Genomic DNA, 22,744 nt, shown 5'->3' with positions numbered 1-22,744 from the left:
CGGGGAGGTGGCTCCTGACACCTCTACCTAGTGGGTAGAGGTCAGGGATGCTGCTCAACATCCCACATGGTGCAGGACAGCCCCTCACAACAAAAAATGACGCAGCCCCGGGCTTCCCTGGTGGCGCAGTGTTTGAGAGTCCGCCTGCCGATGCAGGAGACACGGGTTCGTGCCCTGGTCTGGGAAGATCCCACATGCCGCGGAGCGGCTGGGCCCGTGAGCCATGGCCACTGGGCCTGCGCGTCTGGAGCCTGTGCTCCGCAACGGGAGAGGCCACAACAGTGAGAGGCCCGCATACCGCCAAAAAAAAAAAAAGAAAGAAAAAAAATGACGCAGCCCCAAATATCAGTAGTGCGGAGGTGGAGAAACCCTAAGTTAGGGGGATGTTGCCGTGGTCCCAAGAAGAGGTGATGGTGGCCTGGGCCAGGATGGTGCAGATGTAAAAGGAAGGAAATTCACTGCATTTAATATTTTGAAATATTGAAGGTTTTTCTCCCATATTTCCTTAGACCTCCTGGACCTTATTCAGGCAGGGAGGGCATTCTGTGTTCACTGCCTCAGGGATAATACAGGGAAAGAGTCAATTCTTGGCTTTTGACTTTCAAAATCGCAGCCCTCAGGGAGAAGAGAAAGAATGTGAGTTATGGACAATAGCTTTGAGAGAATGATGACCAAGAGCCAGGCTACCACCCCTATTAATCCCCCTCTCCTTCCCTCCCCCACACATGGATAAAGATTCTGGGAGACTATAAAGCAAGGTGTGCGTAGATTTTATGGATCTGTAAGAAAATAACCCACATCCTGCCTCACCACAGACAAGCCCAGGGAAGGAGGATGATGAGGGAATGTCCACATATATTTGCACAATCTGAGACCTGAGGAGCTGGGCCACTTCCCCAGGCAGCACCCTAGGGAGGTCCTGGAGGAGAAGTGAGTGCTGGACACGGCAAGATGGGCCTGAGACTAATGCCCAGAGTCTCTCACGACCCAGCACGGTGTGTGAGCCCCAGGATGACCCCCAGTGCCTGCAAATCTCATAGAAGGAGGTGATGAGGGGAACAGGCAAAATGGCCTCAGGTTTGGAACAGAGAAGGACCACTGGCTGGACCGACCACTGCAGATCCAACAGGAAGGAGGATATCTTGGTAGTTGCCAAAGTAGATTGATAATAAACCACAACAGATGTCCCCTTGGCACTGCCCCAGTCCCCCTGCACCTTGGGACACAACACTGGAGAAAACAAGAGGAAAACCCCCAACTCACTTAGATTTATTTCTGCCACTCGCAGCAGAATAGGGATGTGAAATGTAAATCGAGTTACAGAAAAATAAAGAAAACCATATTTTTATTGCACCTGGATTTGTGGCTGAGATCTGCTCACCCTGAGGCGCCACAGGCCACGGGCTTCTGCGTGTCCATCTGCATTGTTATTAGCTGGCATCAACTGTGCGATCCCAGCGGTGGCACCAAGGTCCATTCAAGGTCCCTTGCACACTGCCTGCAGCTGAGTGCACCTCCTTACTGTCACACACAGGCGGGCACGTGCGCACACACCACGCATATTGATCAGGAAAGAACTGTCGCCAAATTACCATTTAAATCAATGGTTGAGCGCTCAGTAAATGGAAATGTCAAAAGCCACATTTTCTAAGTGACCTCGAAACACCACATTGGTATCACTTATCTGAGCTGGATACGCATTTGTTTCACCTCCTCCCCTCTTCAAACTGTCTTCTTAGGAAACTGTAAAAATTAGGGAACTGGGCAAAAGGCAAAAAGAGAAAGAATCTGGGTAACCCACAAACTGTGTAGCCTGACATTGTCCAAAATGTAAGCTCTGGAACAGTCTTGTGGGATATTCTATGAAAAAGGTCTACAAGGCTGAGTAAGTTTGAGGAAAGTCTGTGGCCCGCTTCTTGGCGGTTCACACTTGACACATTCAAGTCCTGTGGGAAACAAACCTATTTAACTCACTTTATGCTAGAACTTCCAAAACCTATTTGACCACAGAGCTATTTTTTTCCACCCAATGCCTCTTTACATCCAATTTCATGGAATACACCTCAGGGAACACTACTCCAAACATAAATTGGCCTAATGATTAAACAAATTAAGAGAACAGAGCCAAAACCCCACTCCTGGGCAGTCAAGATATTTTATAAACACCAACAAGCCATCAGGAAGAAATCATTTACAAGTGAAATGAAGCCCAGGATACAGCTTGCTGCAGCCTGTATTAGGCCAGAGGTTCTGAACTGAAACTCAGCACCTTTAAGAAGTCAACCCCTGTCCCCTTCCTGGCAGCTACAAGGACAGGACCGAGTGTCTGAACCAGCCTCACCTCCTCTCCTCCTTTCCATGTTATACCCCCGCCTCATCCTATTTTCCAAGGCACCTCTGCTCTGCCTCCCAGGCAACCGTCCCCACCTGGCTTGCCCCACCCACCAAAGCAATTCAACTCCATGCGGTTATTGATCACCAACGAGATGCAGGCACAAGGCTACAGCAATGAGGCTACAGCAACAAGCCAAGCGAATAGAGCTTTTGTGTTCACGGAAATATGGTCTAGGAGTGCCTGCGAGCCAGAAGTCTTCTCTGAACATCAGCTTCCACATCTGGAGGGAAAAAAAAAAAAGTGGGAGCGTTGGACTAGAAGACACCTAAGATTGCTGGTTCTGTATTTCCAGGCTGGTGGAGCCTCCGTCAAGTCTCCAGTGGGCCCTTTTTCAAAGTGGGAGTGAGGGATCTGACACAGCTAGGTGGCTAAGTAGGGGATAGCAGAGATTGGATTAGAAGGAGTGTGGAAGGGTTAGGAAGGGTAGGAAGTCAAAGACTAAAACCCGCCCCAGACTGGCCCCCCCAGTGAAGGAACCCCTGGGTTTCAGGGCTAAATTGCCCTGGCATACATCTTGCCTCCCTGTAGAACTGGAAGTCAGAAAGCCTCCAGTTTAAACCTCGGCTCTGCCACTGTTCGCTCTGCCATCTGATACAATTTATGTCTCTGAATTTTACGTTTTAATCCGTAAAATAGGAATAATAATGACTCTTTCACAGAATTTGGGGGATCACAAAATGAGATACCATATGCATGACTGAGACGTAGAGATAAATAAATTACCTCCCACTGATAAGCAAAGCTGTATAGCCTGAAATGAAGCATGGCTTGTAACAGTCACTGAATGAGTGAGTGAGTGAGTGAATGAATGAACAAATAATAGAGGTTTCTGGAAAGGAAAGGTCGTCCCTAGCATATAAACTCTGGTGGTGAGAACTCCAGAAATGACCAATATAGACCCCCAGATCCACTGATTTCCTCAGACTGGGAGGTGCCTGGTGTGCCATGTGCCCCAACCACATCCCACCACGACTGTGACAGACATCACCCCACCAAACATCACCTAAGCTTTCAACACATCAGCCTTCACCCAGTCTCCATAGACAAACATCTCCCCTATCAGGCACAAACAAGGAAACTAATCAAGCCATGAAAAATATTTCCTTAACAAATAAAACCTCCACTTTCAATGGAACAGAAAGTATGACGTTGTTAGGGGTTGAATGTTTGGTGTTCCTCCCCAAATTCACATATTGAAGCCCTAACCTCCAATGTGATGGTGTTTGGAGATGGGTAGGGCCACTGGGAGGTGATTAGGCTCACATGAGATCATGAGAGTGGTGCCCTCATAATGGGATTAGTCCCCTTCTAAGAAGAGGAGGATAGAGAGCTCTCTCTCCACACACAGAGGAAAGACCATGTGAGCACAGCGAGAAGGCAACTGTCTACAAGCCAGGAAGCGCGCTCTCACCAGGAACCAAATCTGTGGGCACCTTGATCTTAGGCTTCCCAGCCTCCAGAATTATGAGAAATAAATGTCTGTTGTTTAAGCCACCCAGCCACCCATGGTATATTGTTATAGCAGCCCAAGCTAAGACAAATGTCAAAGAAAATATAACTCGAGCTTGAGCTTGAGCTGTGAGTTATAAAACTACTTATTAGTAACTTATCAGTCACTCACTCAACTGATCGTACGCCAATCACATGGGGGAAATGAAAATGATCATAAGCATTTCTGCCCTCAAGAGTTCATGGCTGAAGGACTAAACACAAAATAGGAATGAAGGATAATAAGGCTAAAAATAGAGAGGCAGATGTGAGGAATCACTCATTCTGCCCAGAAGAGTTATTAGGAAGGCATCATGGAAGAGGGATCATTTGAGCAGGCACTGAAGGATGGTCAGGAGTTGCCCAGACAAGAAAAAAAGAAAAAAAAAGAGGGGAAGAAAGGAGTCATTTTAAGCAGAATAAAGGCACAAATGGGGAAATATTTGGAGGTGGAAAAGGGTATGGAGGATGCAGAGACAAGGAATTGGTCTAAAGTGGATATGAGAGCACAGGCCTATAATAGAGAAAACAACTGAAGATGAAACAGGTAAATTGGCTGAGGCCCCATCACCAAGACCCTTTATGGACGTCAACTTGTAGGCCACAAGTTGCAGACTGGTGAGCACAGGCTGAAGCTCTCCTACCGACAGGTTTGTTCATGTAGCAAAGAGTTTCTTAAAAACTTGAGCTACCACTTAAAAATCAGGAGATTTTCATCATGGCCTTGGATTTGGCAAATGATTCTTAGATATGACACCAAAAGCATGGGAAAAGAAAGAAAGAAACAGATAATCAGAACTTCATAAAAATTTTAAAACTTTTGTGATTCAAAGGACACCATCAAAAAAGGGAAAAGATAACCAACAGAATGGGATAAAATATTTGCAAATCATATATCTGATAAGGAACTTGTATCCAGAATGTAGAAAGAACTCTTACAGCTCAATAATGAAAAAGACAACCCAATTTTTTAAACGTTTTAAAAGTTAAATTTTTAAATATTTAAAATGATAATCAGGAGACTTTGATTTAAAATCCAGATGCCCTGGAAACACTGAAAGAACTAACCACTCTGGGCTCACATCCCTTCATGGTAATGACAGGCGAGAGCTGAGCAGGGGCTGCCTCCTCTAAGTGAGCTCTCTAATCAGCCACAGTCCTCACTACTCCCCACTGTTCCCCAACCCAGCCTACTTTCCTCACTGAAGCCACTGAAGGTGGTGAGGCCTCCTAAGGTCATTGTCCAATCACTCTATCGCATAATCTCTTTAAGACTAAATTCATTCTGGTGCCGAGTTGGAAGTTTTTTATGTTTGGGGTTTTTTTAATTTCTTTTCCTTCACTGATTTTATTGCCATATTCCAAGAAAACTCTTAGCCAAGAATGTATCCTATATTTTGCGTCTCTCACAACACCCAGCACAAGACTAAGAACAAAGCCGATGCTCAATGTTCACTGAATGAACCTATAAATGAATGAGTAAATAAATACTTCTCTGTGCTCTTCTTCAATACCTTGTCTTCTTCCCCCCAATTCTAGACTTACGCCATTAAGAAGATGGCCTAAAATGAATATGGATGTGTAATAAAAAAATAAAACACGAAAATCAATCACTACATTTCTATTTTCATTTTCTATTAAGATGAAATGGAAATGGGAATTCTGAATAAATGCAGAACAGACCATTATGTCTAACAGCAAGACGAATTAGAGCCCAGGATAGTGGAGAGCACCTGCAAATAAGATTACCAAACACTATCAGGGATCTTTGAGGGAATTGTGAAAAATAGCATAGGCGCCATAAAGCTGGAGATGGGCAAATGTTCTGATTTTCAAGAGGGGAAAGAAGTTCGAGCTTGCCAGTTTCAGACTGAGAATATGGTGTCACTCTCAGGCATGGTTCCTGAACAGATTCATAAAGGGACACTTGTGAACACCTCGGACAGAAAGCAACATCGCTTTGGAGCCAGCACAGGGTCACCAAGAACAAGTCATATTAAATTCATTTCATTTTCTTCTCTCTGACAAGGCTCCTAGCCTAGTGGATGAGAGAAATATAGCAGATAAAATATATACAGTGCAATGATGGGGTGGGCAGTGAAAAGGGCTAATTCAACCCTTGGGCTATATTAATAGAAGCATTACATACACCATAAAGGAAGTGATAGTGGTTTTCTTTCTCCAACCACATTTAAAGAGTTGCATTTAGAACTCAGTATCACTCTTAAAGAAGGCTTTTGACAGTACAATCTTTTGGAGGTCTATTTGGCAAAATCTCTTCAAAAGCATAAAGCTCTAATCCAGATTACTGGTATCTGTTGAAAAATTGAAAGATCTGGCTGGGCCTATATTCTAAGTGGTAACAACTGGTTGAACCCAAGTAGTGACTGCCCATTTGGACAGGACATGTGCTCTCGGGCCGACCATAACTACCACCTCTTCTTATGTTGCCCTGGTTGAGGCAGTGGGCCAGCTGCCACAAATCATCTTACTTAGCCAGCTTCACTCACTTATTCTACCTGCCAAGTACTCAAAGGCACTGGAGTTTGCAACCCGGGATGCAGTAGATCCCAAGGTGAGTGAAGATGATAAAGCAGCAGTGAACCATCTTCTATGAGCAAATGGGAGATAATCATAGTCCCTGGGTTATGATTGGAGTCTCCAAACACCCAATGGGCAGTCATGGGAAAGAAGCATCTGTCTTGTTCTATGAAGTCCCAAGGTATAGAACCAAAAGGTGGATTAGAGACATACTTAACCCAACATAAAAACTGCTTACAACAGCCAGAGTGGTCCAAAAATAGAATATGTGGGCTTGGGAAGTGGTGAGTTCTCTATCACTGGAAATGTGCAAGCATGTGGTGTACTACTGTGTTGCAGGTATATAATCAAAGGGATTCAAGTATCTGATTAGGCAAGAGAAGGCATGAGTCTGAAATTTTTCACAATAGGAAAAAACAAAAGCTGTTTTAAAACATTCCCCTTTAAAGAAAAAAAAAATTCCCCTTTGTTAGGTCAGTAAATGCTTCAAAAAGAGAAAAAAGGGACTAGGCCAACAAAGAACTCAGTATCATTTTTAAAAATCAAAAGTTCCCCTCACAAAATGCACGGAGGACAAAATCTGTCAAACTAGGTGGAGTGTTTGTGGCAAACTGGCCAGATGATACCGAAGGTAATTGGCATCAGGCATTATTTTTGGTGATTGGTCAAACGCTCTTCAGAGGCCAGCAACAAAGGCAAGGGAGGAAAGTAAGAGGGTAAACAATGGGCTGTGATCGAGAGGCAGCCGGTCCCCACCACAAAACTGCCATCTGCTACTGACATCAATCCTTCAAGGGGCAGCTTCAGGCAAACAATGTATCGGGGACACTGGGCCTGGAAGAAAACCAGCTGCCTTCACATTTCCCACCTTGTGACCTTGGGCAAGTCATTTAACACTACAAGGCCTCAGTTTCCTCATCTCTAAAACTGAGCTCCTACAGACCCCGTCTGTATTTTGTGTAGGCCAAGAGTGGTGAGGTCTGGGAGTGAGCCGTGGAAACAGTTGAGCCCTGAACACACATCAGTAGTTATGATGATGATGATGAACAAAGAGAATTTTGACAGAAAAGATTCCGGACAATTTCAGGCACAATAGCATCCTGACCTAAATCGTGTGGATGTCAACCCTAAAGGAATAAAATTAAACTCTTTTAACTAGAATGCAGAGACATTTAGAGTCTGGAAGAGACAAGATCATTTGGACAAATTTCCTGCTGAAATGCATTACCTTGTCCTTGCTAATTGGTTGTTAAAATAAAGGCAAAAAGTAAAAGAATCAGCCAGAGCTATAAATGCTTAATCCTCAAGCAAAGTTCACGGGCCCAGTGGTGGCAATCCTTCAAAAATAAGATGAGCACATTTTCTACCAAGACGATGCTTATAAAAACTCCAGACTGTCCCAAACTCACCATACCCTTCTCTCTTATGGCATTTTTCATGGGAAACTCAGTTTTAAAAAACAGTAATAATCAGCCAGTCTTACAAAACATAAACTTCCTAAAAAGTGTGCAGGCAAAGGCTGAAACCAGGCTTTGTATTGAACACTCGAGAGAATTCAGATCTCTGACCAATAAAGGGCGGGTATCTAAATTTTCAGGAACGCTGAAACATTGTAAATCACTGTCTTCTACACTGAACTGAAAACTAAAGAGGAGGAGCCCAGGGAAGAGCAGGGTTTTCTGCTCATTTCTTCCTGGGGTCTACTGAGAGGTGATCAGCACGCCAGGTTTGAGCAGAACTGAAAGGCACAAGACGGTTGGCGAGACTGGAAAAAAACAAAGCTCTCCCCTGATGGCTGCTCCCCTCCCAAAGTTTCCCAAGCATCTGGAGCGTGTACAGCAGCTGTGATGCGCAGCCTCCCACCGCTCCTGTGGAGGCCACCCCACTTCCTGGGTCACTGAGCCTTGAGCTGCAGCAGCACCTAGAAGCAGGTGTGGAACCTCAGGCTGCCGGAGCCCCAAATAACCAACTTGCTCAACAGTCCACCTATAACCTCAGGGGCAGGCATCAACAGCCCCGAAGATGTATCTTGTCTTTACTCTTTCTTCAGGAGACCACAACACACCCTGTGTTGCAGCAAGGAGAACTGTGACCAGAAAGAAAACATATGCCAAGAGGCCAGGCCCAGGCTTCTCTTAGAGTACATCCTACGAGAAAGGGTGAGCATGGTGGATGGTGCTTTCAGGTTTTCCTTGCCAAGGCTGAGCCTAGAACTCATGAGGGTGGGAGAAGCTCCAGTCTGGCCTAAATAAGGGTTCTGCCTGAATCTGTCTATACGATTGTGTCCGGTTTCCTCTTTCCCCTTGCTAGTGTGGACTTAGAGGAGTGTGCACCCAGTGAGCAGCACTAACGCTGGAACAAGCAGTCAGAGGTCACCTCATCCTCCTGGCAAGCTTTCCCTGACACTACGGAAGCCAGGCAGCGCCTACCAGCCAGCACACTGAGCTGCTGGCTTTCAGTGAAGGCTGATGACCCTAAACGCTAGTGCACAGACGGTGATCGGGGCTGCACACTGCGAGACAATACATTTTCTGCACTGAGCTCCCTCTTTATGCCTAAATGCCTGCATTAGTTTGGATCAATATGCTCCATAACAGTTAATCCATGGCAACCCAGTCCAGCTGAGAGTCACCGACAAAGAAGTGCAGCCCAGGGATGCTGCTTCCCTGAGCACATGCATGTGAATTCCAGCCCAGAGAAAGGGACAGAGGCAAAGCAATGACAAAAACCAGAAAGGAGAGAGAAAAAAACCCAGATCATTAAAAAAATAAATCAAATTAAGGGGTTTTTTGCATGGCAGGGGGAGGAGGCAGTGACTGTCAAAATGGCCTTAGAGTAACATGTCATGGCCAAGATGATGGAGTATCCACGACACTCCTAAAGCAGGGCGTAGGATCCTCCTCACACACCTGCAATGCAGTGATCGCCGCCCGTTCTACAATCCGTACTCCCAGCGCCAGCGCTCTCTGCAGTTGAAACCAGTCCGGACTTGTGCGGCTGCCACTGTTCCTCCTCACAATAAGATTATTGATGCATAACAGCATTTCATGATGGCAGGGAGGAAAAGGGAAAAAAGCCAAAGCAAGAGAAGAAGGAAAGGGGAGGGGAGGCATGACTCCCCAGCCCAAATCTCACCTTTTATTTGGGCTTCATATTCGGCAATGATCTCTTTGTCTTTCTTGAACTTAGTTTGAGATGACATCTTCCAATGTGGCCAAAGGCACTGACAGGCTGTTGGATTTATTGCTCCTTTTCTTCCCGAGTCCTCGCTCCAGCCCTGGTAATCACACGGCTCTGGTCGATTTCACAGGTGTAGGGACAAATCTCTTTCACTGGCTGCAGAGCCAGGGGAAAAAATCCCTCTTGTTCTCAGAGGAAAATTCTCTTTACTCACTGAAAAATGTCTGTAGTAGCTTGGTCTGGCCAAGTCCTCTTGACCAGAAGAAGAACCACCACCCCAGGAGCACGGTAACCTGCCTGATATTTTCAAGATTTTTCTTCCAAAAAAATAATATAACCGAGAGCACTCACTCACCCCACTCACACACACACACACACACACACAAACACACTTATGGGTGTACTCACACACTCATCCGGACATGCACACACACAGTTGTGAAGCACACACACACCCTCACACCCGCTCACCCGCTCTCACACACACACACACACACACACACACACACACACACACACATCCACGAGAGGCGCGGCACCTCCTTGGTCCTGCAGTCAGCCTCCGGCTGGCTTTCGAAAGCTCTCTGCTAAGGAGATGGTCAGGTTGCCAAAGAGCCGGTCATCTCGCATCCTCCCTCCCTTCTGCGCCTTTGGTCCGATGTACAGTGAGGCTCAAAGCCAGGAGAGCGAGGTGGAAGTTCTCCTGCTGCAAGGCTTAAGCTCGGGGTGAACAGGGGGCCGGACTGCTCGCCCTGCGGGGCTGGCCAAGTGCTCCCCCCACCGCTCTCGTCACCAAGCTCCACCTCCCGGATTTTATAACAACTGACACATTGTAGCCTACAGGAGAGCAGAACTCACTGCAAGCAAAAAAGGGAAGAAACATTCACAAAAGGGAAGGAGGCAGGAAAAAGAACCGGGCTGGGGAGGCCTGAGAGGCCCCTGCAAACTCCTACCATTAGCAGTTGGGTTAGGGATTTTTCCTCCAAAAACTCCAAAAGGTCCACCTTTTCTTTGCAACATGCAATTTAATTCAATTTCTCAAAGCAATGGCTATGTGACAGTTTGTCACTCTGCCGGATCGTCTAGCAGAGGAGAGGGGCTGACCCATGTAGGCAACCTCATTAATATTTGTTGAGCATTATGGGGTGGCAGGGACAATGCCAGGCGTCTCAGACACACAGCTTTGCACAGCTGTTGGGAGCAGGCTTGCTGGAAACCTAGCCACCTCAGGGTCTTGTGGGGCTTTGGGCAAATCAATAACTCATTGAGCCTCAGTTTCCTCACCAGTAAAATGGGTTCTTTTTGGGGGCTTTTTCATTCTTTCTTTCAACAAATATTTACTTTACGCTTAATACAGGTCAGGCACCGTTCTGGGTATGGGAACACAGCAATGATCAAACTAGGCCCCCCCCCAAAAAAAAAGAAAAAAAATCCCCACCCTCCTGGAGCTCCAGGGTGTCCACATCACCCAACTCTGGGAAGTCAACACCAGTCATGGTAATATTCTCAGTAAAAGCAGCCCCGAGCAGAACTCAGAATGCATTGTGAATGGTGCCTCCTGGAGTTGTGCAAGGCGAGAGGCCCTGGGAGGGGAAGATGAAAGATAAACAAGATGAGAAAGTTATATAATATGGTAGAAGATGATAAGTGCTGTGAGGAAAAAACATTACAGGGTAAGGGCCTTCCGGAATGAGGGAGCTCTTGGAGGCTCAAGTAAGAATGTGAGGCTGAGCTTAGTGCAGAGCCTGGTAATAAGTGAGTGAGAGCAATTCTTATTAACCATGATATCCCTCAACAACCTCACAGCATAGTATATGTGAAGGAACAGAGGCACAGGTATGGGAGGTGACTTACCCAAAGTCACTAGCATTCAAACCTAGGCTGTCTGACCCCAGATTCTGCCCATGCAGATGTGGAAAGTCTCCTGCATTCTACTGGAGATTAAACCCATTTCACATGCAGTTAAGGCAGAATAAGATCTGTTCTGTAAAAATGAAATCAAGCACTACAGGGTTGCTGCCACTGGAATTTCACATATTAAGATGGTCCTTAACATGTATTGTCCCCCGAATGTCGTATTTTCACAAATTTCTCAAAATAATCTTCCATTTGTCTTTTTCTGAGTGCATAATGAATGACTTGATTTGGGTTCAGAAGTAAATAGCTTATCCATGCCAGTCCATTGAGGCTTCCTAGAGAAAGTGACAGCTGCAGCCATTCTCCCCAGGTCAGCATGGGGAGGTGAGGGGCACTCAGTACGAGCTGGAGCAAACAGTACAAGCCACAGTTGGGAATGCACAAGATCTGCTTGGAAAAAGCAAGCGAGAAGTCCAGCTGGCGAACCACAGGGCTTATTATAGCTTTGTGCCCAGAGACAGGAGGTCACAGAGTTCACAGGTAGATGCCACTGGCCCACAGCCATCACCACTACCCCCCGCCTCTCCCTTCCCATAGGCACACTCAGGCCCTCTGCTGTCACCCTTTGGACCATTTTAAAACAGTGAAAGCCACACATGTTACCTGAGAAAGATGTGCTCAGAGATTAGCATCCCTGCCTCAAGCCTAGACTCTCAAAGGAAAATGGAGCTAGTATCATGCATTTGGGGATGTTGACAAACTGGATTCCCTGCCTGGCTCTGCCACTGACCAGCTCTGAACACTAGAGCAAGTGACTTAAACTGCTTGTTGCCTATTTGAGGCAGGAACTAGCAAATATCAGCTGTTCTCTTCATTACTAAAATTTAAAATCCACAAAGATTTCTGGGAGACCCATGTGTAAGGACCTGAGCCACAGAAATGTCGCAATAAGCCATATAAAACTGAAATGAAGTATGGTATAGAGCTAGGTGCTGAACAACAGAAGAGGCTGGGCTTTGGCATAAGACAGGTGGTGGGGCTTCCCTGGTGGTGCAGTGGTTGAGAGTCCGCCTGCCGATGCAGGGAACACGGGTTCGTGCCCCGGTCTGGGAAGATCCCACATGCCGCGGAGCAGCTGGGCCCGTGAGCCACGGCCGCTGGGCCTGCGCGTCCGGAGCCTGTGCTCCGCAACGGGAGAGGCCACAACAGTGAGAGGCCCGCGTACCGCAAAAAAAAAAAAAAAAGACAGGTGGTGGTTTAAATTCTGGCTCTGCCATTCCAGCGTGTTGAGGGGCCTTAGGTAGCTTCTGTGCCTTCACTGAGTCTCAGTTTCCTCATCCGTAAAATGGTGGGGATCTCACTCTTTGCACAGGATCCAGTGTAATCATGGGTTTAAAGTGCCTGGCACATAGCAGAGGTCCCATGCAGTATTTCTTTTTAGGGTTCAACTATGCTGGGTCTAGGACCAGAGATGGGGCTCCACACATGCCTGGGTTGGAAGCAGGAAGGGAGGAAAAAGAAAAAGGGAAAAAGAAAAAAAGCGTTGTGCCCCCTGCGAATACATCATAACACACCGTGAACCCACAGCATCCAGAATCTTCCTTCCCCAAGAACAGGTGGTATGACCTGCTCTTTCCCTTCCACTCCTCCCCACAGCTCACCCCAATCTCCCAGCTGCCCTCTGTGACATTCTCTTCCATGTGGCCACTTCTTCCTCGCTATATGAGAACCAACTGCCATTCCTGATAATTATCCTTCACATGGAAGAAACAGAAACCAGATTGCTCCAAAAATAAATGTGGTAGGCGGCAGGGCCAGGGGCTCTACCATGTGATTTGATCTGTGCCAGCCCCACGCCCCAAGGATGGGAATAGCCCCTGGAGGGTACAGTTTACTTCCCTCAGGCTCATTTCCTGGATTCTTTTAGATATTCCTGAATTATACTAATAGCTAATATTTATCAAGCCCTCACTCCGTACAGGCACTGGGCCAAGTATTCTATATAGGTTTTATCACTGACATAGATTTTATCACTGGGTCATGTGCTGTAATCATCCTTGTTTTACAGATGGGGAAACAGGGGGACAGAGCAGTGAAGCAATTTGCCCAGGATCACACAACTGAATTGCATGCAAGCCCACATCCGGCCATATCAGAGCCCAAGGACTCAACCAGTACCCAATTCTATCCCAGAGCAATCAGCGTAGGAATAATTGCTGTCAAGTAGTAACATTTTTCTTCAATCAATATAGTGTTCAACCTGAAGTCTGCCATTAAAGAAAGAATTTAGAGTTTAAAATATAAGGAAAACATGTCACAAACAGCCATTGATGAAGCTTAAATCACAATTACAGCTGAATAACACAAAACCCACTGAACTGGTTTCTTTTCCTGGTAGGAAAAAAAAAAGACTCTACTTGGAGGAAGAATGACCAGAATAGTTTTTAGTTTAAGGCAATTTTATTTTTCTGGTCAAATATGAAACACTCCCAAGATGACTAATAAGAGTTGATATCTTTTGTGACATTCTCCAATGCTACCAATTAATGCATCCTTGGCTGGCTTGGTAAATAATTCTGCCCTTCAATCTCTGCTCTGCAAAATGAAAGCAACAGCAGAACTCAGCTAGTTAGTGCCAGAATTTGATACAGTTAATAGTGACGATAATAACATGTCTTGTCTGTATATATATACTGCTTTATATTTTATAAAGCCCTTTCATATCGTTTCTCTTATTTGGTCCTCACAGTAACTCGGGGTGGGGAGGGGGTGGGGGGAAGAGGGGGGCAAGTGCAGCTGTTTTTAATCCCTGTTTGATAGGAGTAGATAAGTTGCAGGGTTTTGTTTGTTTGTTTGTTTGTTTTTGCGATACACGGGACTCTCACTGTTGTGGCCTCTCCCGTTGCGGAGCACAGGCTCCAGACGCGCAGGCTCAGCGGCCATGGCTCACGGGCCCAGCCGCTCCGCGGCATGCGGGATCTTCCCAGACCAGGGCACGAACCCGTGTCCCCTGCATCGGCAGGCGGACTCTCAACCACTGCGCCACCAGGGAAGCCCAAGTTGCAGTTTTAATGGAAGAATTATTTTATAACCTCAAGTATAATGATGGCCTTCCTGGGACTTCCCTGGCAGTCCAGTGGTTAAGACTCTGCACTTCCAATGCAGGAGGCATGGCTTTGAACCCTGGTGGGGGAACTAAGATCCTGCATGCTACACAGTGCAGCTTAAAAAAAAAATAAAATTAAGTTAAAAAATAATGGCCTTCCTAACTGTGTCACAAAACCCATAAGCCATAAAAGCCTGAAAGATTCAACTACATAACAATTGTTTCAAAATTCTGCCTGGCCAAAATCACAAGCAAAGTCAAAGACAAACTGCAAACTGAGAAAGCATGTTTGCAACACCTGTCACAGGCCAAGGACTAATTTTCCTAATATACAGTTCAAGCAAATACTTGTACATGAATGTTCTAGCAGCACTGTTCACCATAGCCAAAAGGTGGAAATAATCCAAATGTCCATCAACAGATGAATGGATAAGTAAATCACGTTCTATATGTATAATGGAATATCATTCAGCCATAAAGAGGAATGAAACACTGATGATGCTACAATCTGGATGAATCTTTGACACATTATGCTAAGTGAAAGAAGACAGACACAAAAGGTCTCATATTGTATGAGTCCATTTATATGAAATATCCAGAAAAAATAAACCCATAGAGATAGAAAGTAGGTTAGTGGTTGCCAAGAGCTGAGGGAGGTGGAGAATGGGGAGTGACTGCTTAATGGATACAATTTGGTGATGATGAAAATTCTTTGGTACTAGATAGAAGTGATGGTTGCACACCATTGTGAATGTACTAAATGCCACCAAATTGTACACTTTAAAGTGGTTAATTTTATCTTCTGTGAATTTCAGTTCAATATAAAATAAATACCAAAAAATGTTCCTTCAAATCTATGAGAAAAACACCAACAGTCCATTAGAAAAATCAGTAAAGAATATGAATAACAGTTCATAGAAAGAGAAAAACATATGAAATGCTACTCAACCTCATTCATAATGAACATAAATCAGGCATGGCTGGGTCCAGGAGCTCTAACAATTTCAAGAGGACACACCTTTCTCCAACTCACCATTCTGCTTTCCTGTATAGTGGCAGACTCTCCCCATAAGATGGCAAAGGTGGCCCCCAACAGTCCAGGAGTACATTCTTCAAGCTGGCAATTCTGGCAAAGAAGGCAAAGTCCTTCCCAGAAATTCCAGCAAAAGCCCCAAGAATGGTCAGTTGAGCCAAGCTGGGGCCCATGGCTATGCCTGAACCAATTAGTATGGCCAGAGGGATAGAATATTCTGCTTGGTCAGGCCTGGATCATGGGCTTGCCCAAGGATCTGTAGGATGGGTCAGATCCAAACAATCCACATGGCCCAAGAGATTCCCAAAGAAGAATCAGGGTGCCATTCCAGAAGAAGGAAGAATGGATGCTGGATGAGCAATCAACCTGTGTCTGCTATGAAAAGGATGTGGGAAAGAAGAAAGGGGGATTCACAGAAAAGATCCTTGGGAAATGTGATAAAGCAGCTTGAAATTATCCAGCTTTGTTGTTTATAAAGCACATTCTCATCCATTATCTTGATCCTCACACAGCCCTTTGAGATAGGTAATATCACTCCCATTTTATAGATGAGGAAATGAAGGCACAGGGAGGCTGAATGACTTTCTCAACCTCCCATGGCTAATAAATGGGAGCCTGGCAAGAAACCAGGACACCTGACCCCACATCTGATGTTCTTTCCCCACCCATATAGGCGCCAGACCCTAGGAGAGACACTGAGATACACACAGGAACCCTCAAGCCTCAGGCACATGCCCACTTGGCTCTGTTAAGAAAAGGGGAGACTTAATCAGTCTCTTAGCAATCAGGACCTTTCACTAAGCCTGAGGAGGGCTGCTAGGTGATGCTACAGAAGTCCTCTGGCTTTTTAAGAAGAGCAGTTCCTGATATGCAGCCCAGCTGTCCTCTTGCCCATCCAAAGGCTAGGCAGTCACAGGAACAGTGATTCACAGCTAGGCCTCAGAATCCTAATTCTGGAAGAACAGAAAGAAGGACTTGAAAACACTTGAGCCCTTGACTCATTGCCAGCAGAGTTTGCTCACTTCCAAGGATGATGAGGCATTTGGTCCACAGCCTCCATGGGGTTCGGCGGAACATTTATTCCACCTGGAGAGACCTTAGTTCAGTGAACACTTTGGCCATTCTCCCCATCTCTCACCTACTCCTCCCTAGAGGAGGAAAAGTGACTTAGCAGATTGGTAAATTTGGAAGGAGAGACTGAACTCACCCCCTTAATCTTCTCTTTTCAGGTCTGCCTGCTTATAGGAAGGACCAAACTTGCAGTAGGAGAAGCAGGGCTAGCTCCTCCATAGTGGAGACACCTATGGGGGCCACAACCAGCTGGGAGAATCTAATTCAGGAATAGAGAGTTAATTCGCCATTTTGGACATGCACCTAATCCCTGTCCTCCACTGTAGCTTTATCATGAACAAAGCTTACGATTTAAGAAGTAGAATAACAAGTTTCTGGAGCTGGGTTGGAAGCCTGGTTCTACCACCTACTAGCTGTGTGACCATGGGCAAGTTGCTGGCTGGCACCTAGTAAGTCATATATGTGCTTGTTACATAAATAACAAGATAACCCTCTGCCTTTCTCCTTTATCTACTTCTCAGTCGGTTCAAAACTTGAAAGGGGAAGAATTGGGTTTGATATACTGACCCTATGAAAGTCCACACTAGAGAACTTATACCTTTTAAAGTTTTTAAATTCTAAGTTATGGGGAAAATCACAGCAATGCATAGTCACAGGTGCTTGGTCAGGTAGCCCAAAGTCTTAGTCTGTTCAGGCACTATAACAAAACACCACAGACTGGGTGGCTGATAAACAACAAACATTTATTTCTCACAGTTCTGGAGACTGGAAGTTTGAGATGAGGGTGCCAGCATGGTTGCCTGAGGGCCCTCTTCCAAGTCAGACTTCTCATGTATCCTCAGTAGGCAGAAGGAACTAGGGAGCTCTCTCGGGTCTCTAATATAAGGGCACTAATCCCATTTCTTAGGGCTCCACCCTCATGACCTAATCACCTCCCCAAAACCCCACCTCCTAATGCCATCACATTTGGTGTTAGGATTCCAACATGTGAATTTGGGGGAGACACAAACATTCAGACCACAGCACCAACCTACAAGGACTCAGGCCAGAGACTGCAGACCAACAGATGCCTGCCCAGGTCACAAGTCCTCAAGATCGGACAGGGCGTGAGGAGTGAAACAGGAGGCCATGAAACAAAAGCAGAAGGACAATATTCCAGGATCAGGACAAAGGGACTACTGGGGACTCCCAGAGACTCAGCCTTCTCATCTCTGCAATGGGAAAACAATATGAATTCTTAGGGTTCTTGGGAGGATTAAATGAGATAATGAATGAGAGGTCTTATGCTGTTGATGTGAGGAATTATTGAAGTACCCACTGAGCCTGTATATGTGGTTAACAAGTGTGTCCTGACCATCTTAAAAACCCTCTATTGAGTACTGGGAGAAGAAAGAGATGATGTGACTTGATCAAGGTGTTACAATTCATAAATGCTGGAGCTGGGCTCTAAACCTAGGTCATCTAACTACTATTGAATACATCATGCAGGCCATCAGCTGCCAGTGGATTCCAGGGTAGGAAGTAGGGAACCCGTGTCAAATTCTCACCTCGTCTTAGAGTTATAAACTGAATGTTTGTAACATCCTCCAAATTCATATGTTGAAGCCCTAACCCCCACTGTGATGGTATTTGAAAGTGGGGCCTTTGGGAGATACTTAAGGTTAGATGAGGTCATGAGGGTGGGGCCTCACGATGGGATTAGTGCCTTACAAGAAGAGACACCAGAGAGCTCTCTCGGCAACACTCTCTCTCTCTCAGTCTCTCTCACTCTCTTTCTCTCTCTTCCCCCAAACCCCTCCTGTGTGTGAAAACACAGCAAGAAGGTAGCTGTCTGCAAGCCAGGAGAAGGTCCTAATGAAAACCAGACCATGCTCACACCTAATCTTGGCCCTCCAGCCTCCAGAACTAGGAGAACATAAATATCTATTGTTTAAGCCACTCAGTATGGTATTTTGTTACAGTAGCCTGAGCTAAGACACTAAGGTTAGGAAGCCTGAAGAATGGCTGATTCAAAATAATAATAATAATGGAAAAAAGAAGGATAAAGAGAATGAAAGTAGCTATACTAAGGGATATGAATTGAAAATTTTTATTAACTCATACACTTACTCATTCAACAAACATATCTTAAACATTTCATATGAGCTAAGCATACAAAGAGCTAGACACAATCACAGACCAGATGGACATAGTCCCAACTGACATGGGGATCTTAGTTTAATTGAGGAGACAGGTAAACAAGCAATTATAACTAAACATGAGGAAAAAATACAGGGTTCCATGGGATCTCATGGTAAATGCACCTGACCTACACTTGGAGAGCCAGAGATGGCTTCTCAGAGGTGGAAATTTCTAAGCTGAGCCTAGAAAGAGAGAGAGCTGAAGACAGCAAGTCCAAGACAGAGAGGGAAAGTGTTTTGGGCAGGTGGAGTGGCACGAGCTAAAAGGTGATGATCAGTGTAGGTGGAGTCTGAGCTCAAGGTGGAGCCTGAAGGATATGATCCCAGAAAGGAACATGGGCCACAGTGTGAAGAGCCTCCTAAGCCATGTTAACAAGTTTCAAGTTTAGCTGAGGTTTAGTCGGGAGCCTCTGAAGGGAACTGACCTCAACAGATTGGCCTTTCCGAAAAGGTGACTCCAGTGACAGTGTGGAAACTGGGCTAGAATAGGCAAGACAAGGAACTAGAAAGCAGAGGAGAGGCTGTTAGCATCATCTAGGAGAGCTATAAAGGGAGTAAGACAAGGTAATGCCACGTACTGCGGTGCTCTGAAGACTGGGTCCGTCACAAATGTTGCTTCACTGTATCCTTGCATCAGTGACAGCATACACTGGGTACTATTATTGCACCCATATTTTCAGATGAGGAATTATCTCCTACAGAGCTACCCTTCCGGGGTTAGCTGCCTTAATAGCCTCCTTCCTGGTCCCTCTGCCTCCAGTCTAGCCTCCATACAATCCATGATCAACCCAGAAGCCAGAGTGAGCTTGTAACATATAAATCAGATCCTGATGCTTCCCTCTAAATACCCTGCAATAGCCTCCCATCACACTCTTCGCCATGACCCATGCAACTGGACCTCTGCCTTGCCCCTGACCCCACACTGCTCCCCCTCTGGCTCCCTACGCCAAGCCACAGCAGCTTTCTTACACTTCCGCAATGATCCAAGGACTTGCTGTTCACCCAGCTCCCTCCAGGGTCACCCAGCTCCCTCCAGGACCTTGGCCCGTGTGTCAAGGCATACAGGGGCTCAGTGGACACTTCAATAATTCTCAGAGAAGCCCACCCAAACCACCCTACTCAAAAGGCAACTCTAGCCCATTCCCCTGTTTTGTTTTCTTCATAGTGTCACTACATCTGACGTTACCTTATTTACCTATATGATTGTTCACTTAATGACCCTCTGCACCCCACCCACTCTATTCCAGTGGGTCTGATGGACCTTTCTGCGGTGGCAGAAATGTTCTTTACCTGTACTGATCGATACAATGACCATTAGCCTATGAGCACTTGAAATGTGCACATGTGCCTGAAAAACTGAATTTTCAATTTGATTTTGTTTTAATGAGTTTATATTTAAATTTCATGGTTATTGTATTGGACAGAGCGGCTCTAGAGTATAAGCTCTCAGAAGGCAGGGACCATGTCTCCTGTGCCTAAACAGTACCCAACATTTAGTAGGTGCTCAATAAAAAATTCTTGAGTGAATGGACAAAGATATGAACAAGTGAACAATGAAATCCCTCCTGACCTCCTCTTGGCTCTGCTTTCCACCTCTCACTAGAGGCCCTGAGGCTTCCCTCCACCCAGCTCAGGACAGGCGGTTTCTTTGCTGCAGGGACCTCAGGCATTTGGCAGAAACACCAGGTGCCAGAGCAGCAGAGTCAATTACTCCCTCCACTGCACTCCATTTGGAGCTGAACACCCGCTGTGAGGAGGTGGGATGGTAATGAGGCCTCATGAGGCCCCAGTAAATACTGCAGCTGTTTCTTATACAGCCATTCCGGCTTTAAGGAATGTGGAAGTGGTTCGGCCTATAAATCCATGTGAATCTCTTTATTTGTCTATTTCTCCTCCTCCTCCCTTGTCTAATGTTGGAAGGCACTGGGAGGGAGAACCAAGTCAGTGTCAGGTCAAGAGGCTGAATTCAATTAAAGTCTTATTTGGACCCAATCTCTTAGGAAATGAAATCAGCATTCAGCTGAATAATATATTTTTTGCAAGTTAGGGTCCCTCCTGGGCTCCATTTAGGCAGAAAGATAATTCAGAACAGACATTCAGTCTGGTCTTATTTCTGCAGAGTGAGGATTAGGACATCTACATGATCCCGTGGCAATAAGACAAAGTCATACTTCCCCCTGTAATAGCCCCAAATGATGATTGAGAAAGATACGGCTTCCAAGGCCTCTGGAAAGCACTGCTTCACCTTGTTAACTGTGCCAGGATTGGATGGGAAAGGAGCAGACACTATGCTTTGAGACAGTACCAAATATGAGACCGAGAACAGACAATGGTTTAAGAGACAGGATAAACTGAGGTGGACTAAGTGAAGGTGGCTCAAGTTGAACTTCCTGGAGAATCCGTGTCATGCACGGGTAGTGGATGCTGTAAGGGGTCTGGTTTCTAGGGGTGTGAAAGGAAACTCTTGGGCCTGCTCTAAGAGGCTGACATGGAGGGACAAAAAAAGGTATGACTACTGTATACTTCATGGCACATCTCTGAGAACTGCCAGTCCAGTGGTCTGAGATGCTTCAGGAAATAAACTGCATTTTCTCTGTGGTTTAGAAACTGTCCTTAACCTGGGGAACACTCTGTTATAGCAGGAGACAGGGGACATATCCTCATATGCAATCTGGACAATGGCCAGGCTCTAGAGTATCAGATGCTCAAAAAATTATAATAACAGTAATAATAGTTACCATTTAGGAAGCCCCAACAAGATGCCAGCCTCTGTGCAAAGCTATTTTCTACATTATGTCAATGAATTATCACAGCAACTCTCGAAGAGCTATAACCGTCCCCATTTCATAGGGTAAAAAGGGGGATGATTCAGAGAAGTTAAGTCATCTGTCTTGTTGGAGAGGCCCACGTGGAAGTAACAGAGGGTGACCTCTAATTGACAGGCAGCAAGGAACTGAGGGCCTTAGTCCAACAACCCATAAGGAACTGAGTCCTACCAACAACCACACAAGCTTAGGAGTGGATCTGCTATGGACTCAACTGTGTTCCCCCAAAATCCATACGCTGAGGCCCTAACCCCCAAAGTGCTAGTGTCTGGATATGGGACCTTTGGAAGGTAAATTAGATTTAGATGAGCTCGTGAGTGTAGGGCTCTCATGAAGGGACTAGTATCCTTATAAGAGACCAGAGATCTTGCTCTCTCTCCCTCCACCATGTGAGGACACAGCAAGAAGGTGGCTGTCTGCAAGCCAGGAACAGAGCTCTCACCAGAGCCCACCTGGCCCCCTGACCTCAGACTTCCAGGCTCTGGAACTGTGAATGTCTGCTGTTTAAGCAACCCAGTCTGTGATACTTTGTTATGGCAGCCCGAGTTGATTAATATAAGACCCTTCCCCAGTTGAGTCTTCATATGAGACCTCAGCACCAACTGACCACCTCAACTGCAGCCTCACGAGAGCTCCTAAAGCAGAAGACCCAGGGAAACCAAACCTGGATTGTTGATCCACAGAAACTGTGAGATAATAAATGTGGGTGTTTTATGCCACATTTTGGGGGATAATTTGTTACTCAGCTACAGATAACTGATACAGTCACACAACCCATAAGTGCCGTATCTCTGACTCTAAATCAAATCAACATAGTTCCAAAACCCACTCACTCTGCCTTTCATGTTTTCTTCTATCACTTTCCCCAGAAGTGTCAATATAGGTACCTAATGCCCTGAAACAGTCTGACACTGCCCCCTTTCCTGATGCCCTGTCCACCAGGCATAGGAAAAGGACCATATACTCTCCAGAAGGCAGCACCAAGAGCAGAAAGCAGGCAGAATCTGGAGTTAGGTGATTTAGATTGGAATCACAGCATTGCCAACACACCCCAACTATGTGACCTTG

At 45.8% G+C, this 22,744-nt stretch overlaps 1 protein-coding gene across 1 annotated transcript in view; it reads right to left on the bottom strand.

The window, feature by feature from the left end:
* Nucleotides 1-10,355, bottom strand: part of SRGAP3 (SLIT-ROBO Rho GTPase activating protein 3) — a 255,707-nt gene extending 245,352 nt beyond the window's left edge. The window contains 1 exon segment of the mRNA XM_032649515.1: nucleotides 9,560-10,355. Within this exon segment, the coding sequence (XP_032505406.1) occupies nucleotides 9,560-9,626 (67 nt within the window). The 5' untranslated portion in view covers nucleotides 9,627-10,355.
* Nucleotides 10,356-22,744: the final 12,389 nt, after the last annotated feature.

This window comes from Phocoena sinus, chromosome 11 (assembly GCF_008692025.1).
Source record: "Phocoena sinus isolate mPhoSin1 chromosome 11, mPhoSin1.pri, whole genome shotgun sequence".
Taxonomy (NCBI): Eukaryota; Metazoa; Chordata; class Mammalia; order Artiodactyla; family Phocoenidae; genus Phocoena; species Phocoena sinus.
Note: the sequence above shows the minus strand (reverse complement) of the source record. Positions and strands in the feature narration are given on the sequence as shown.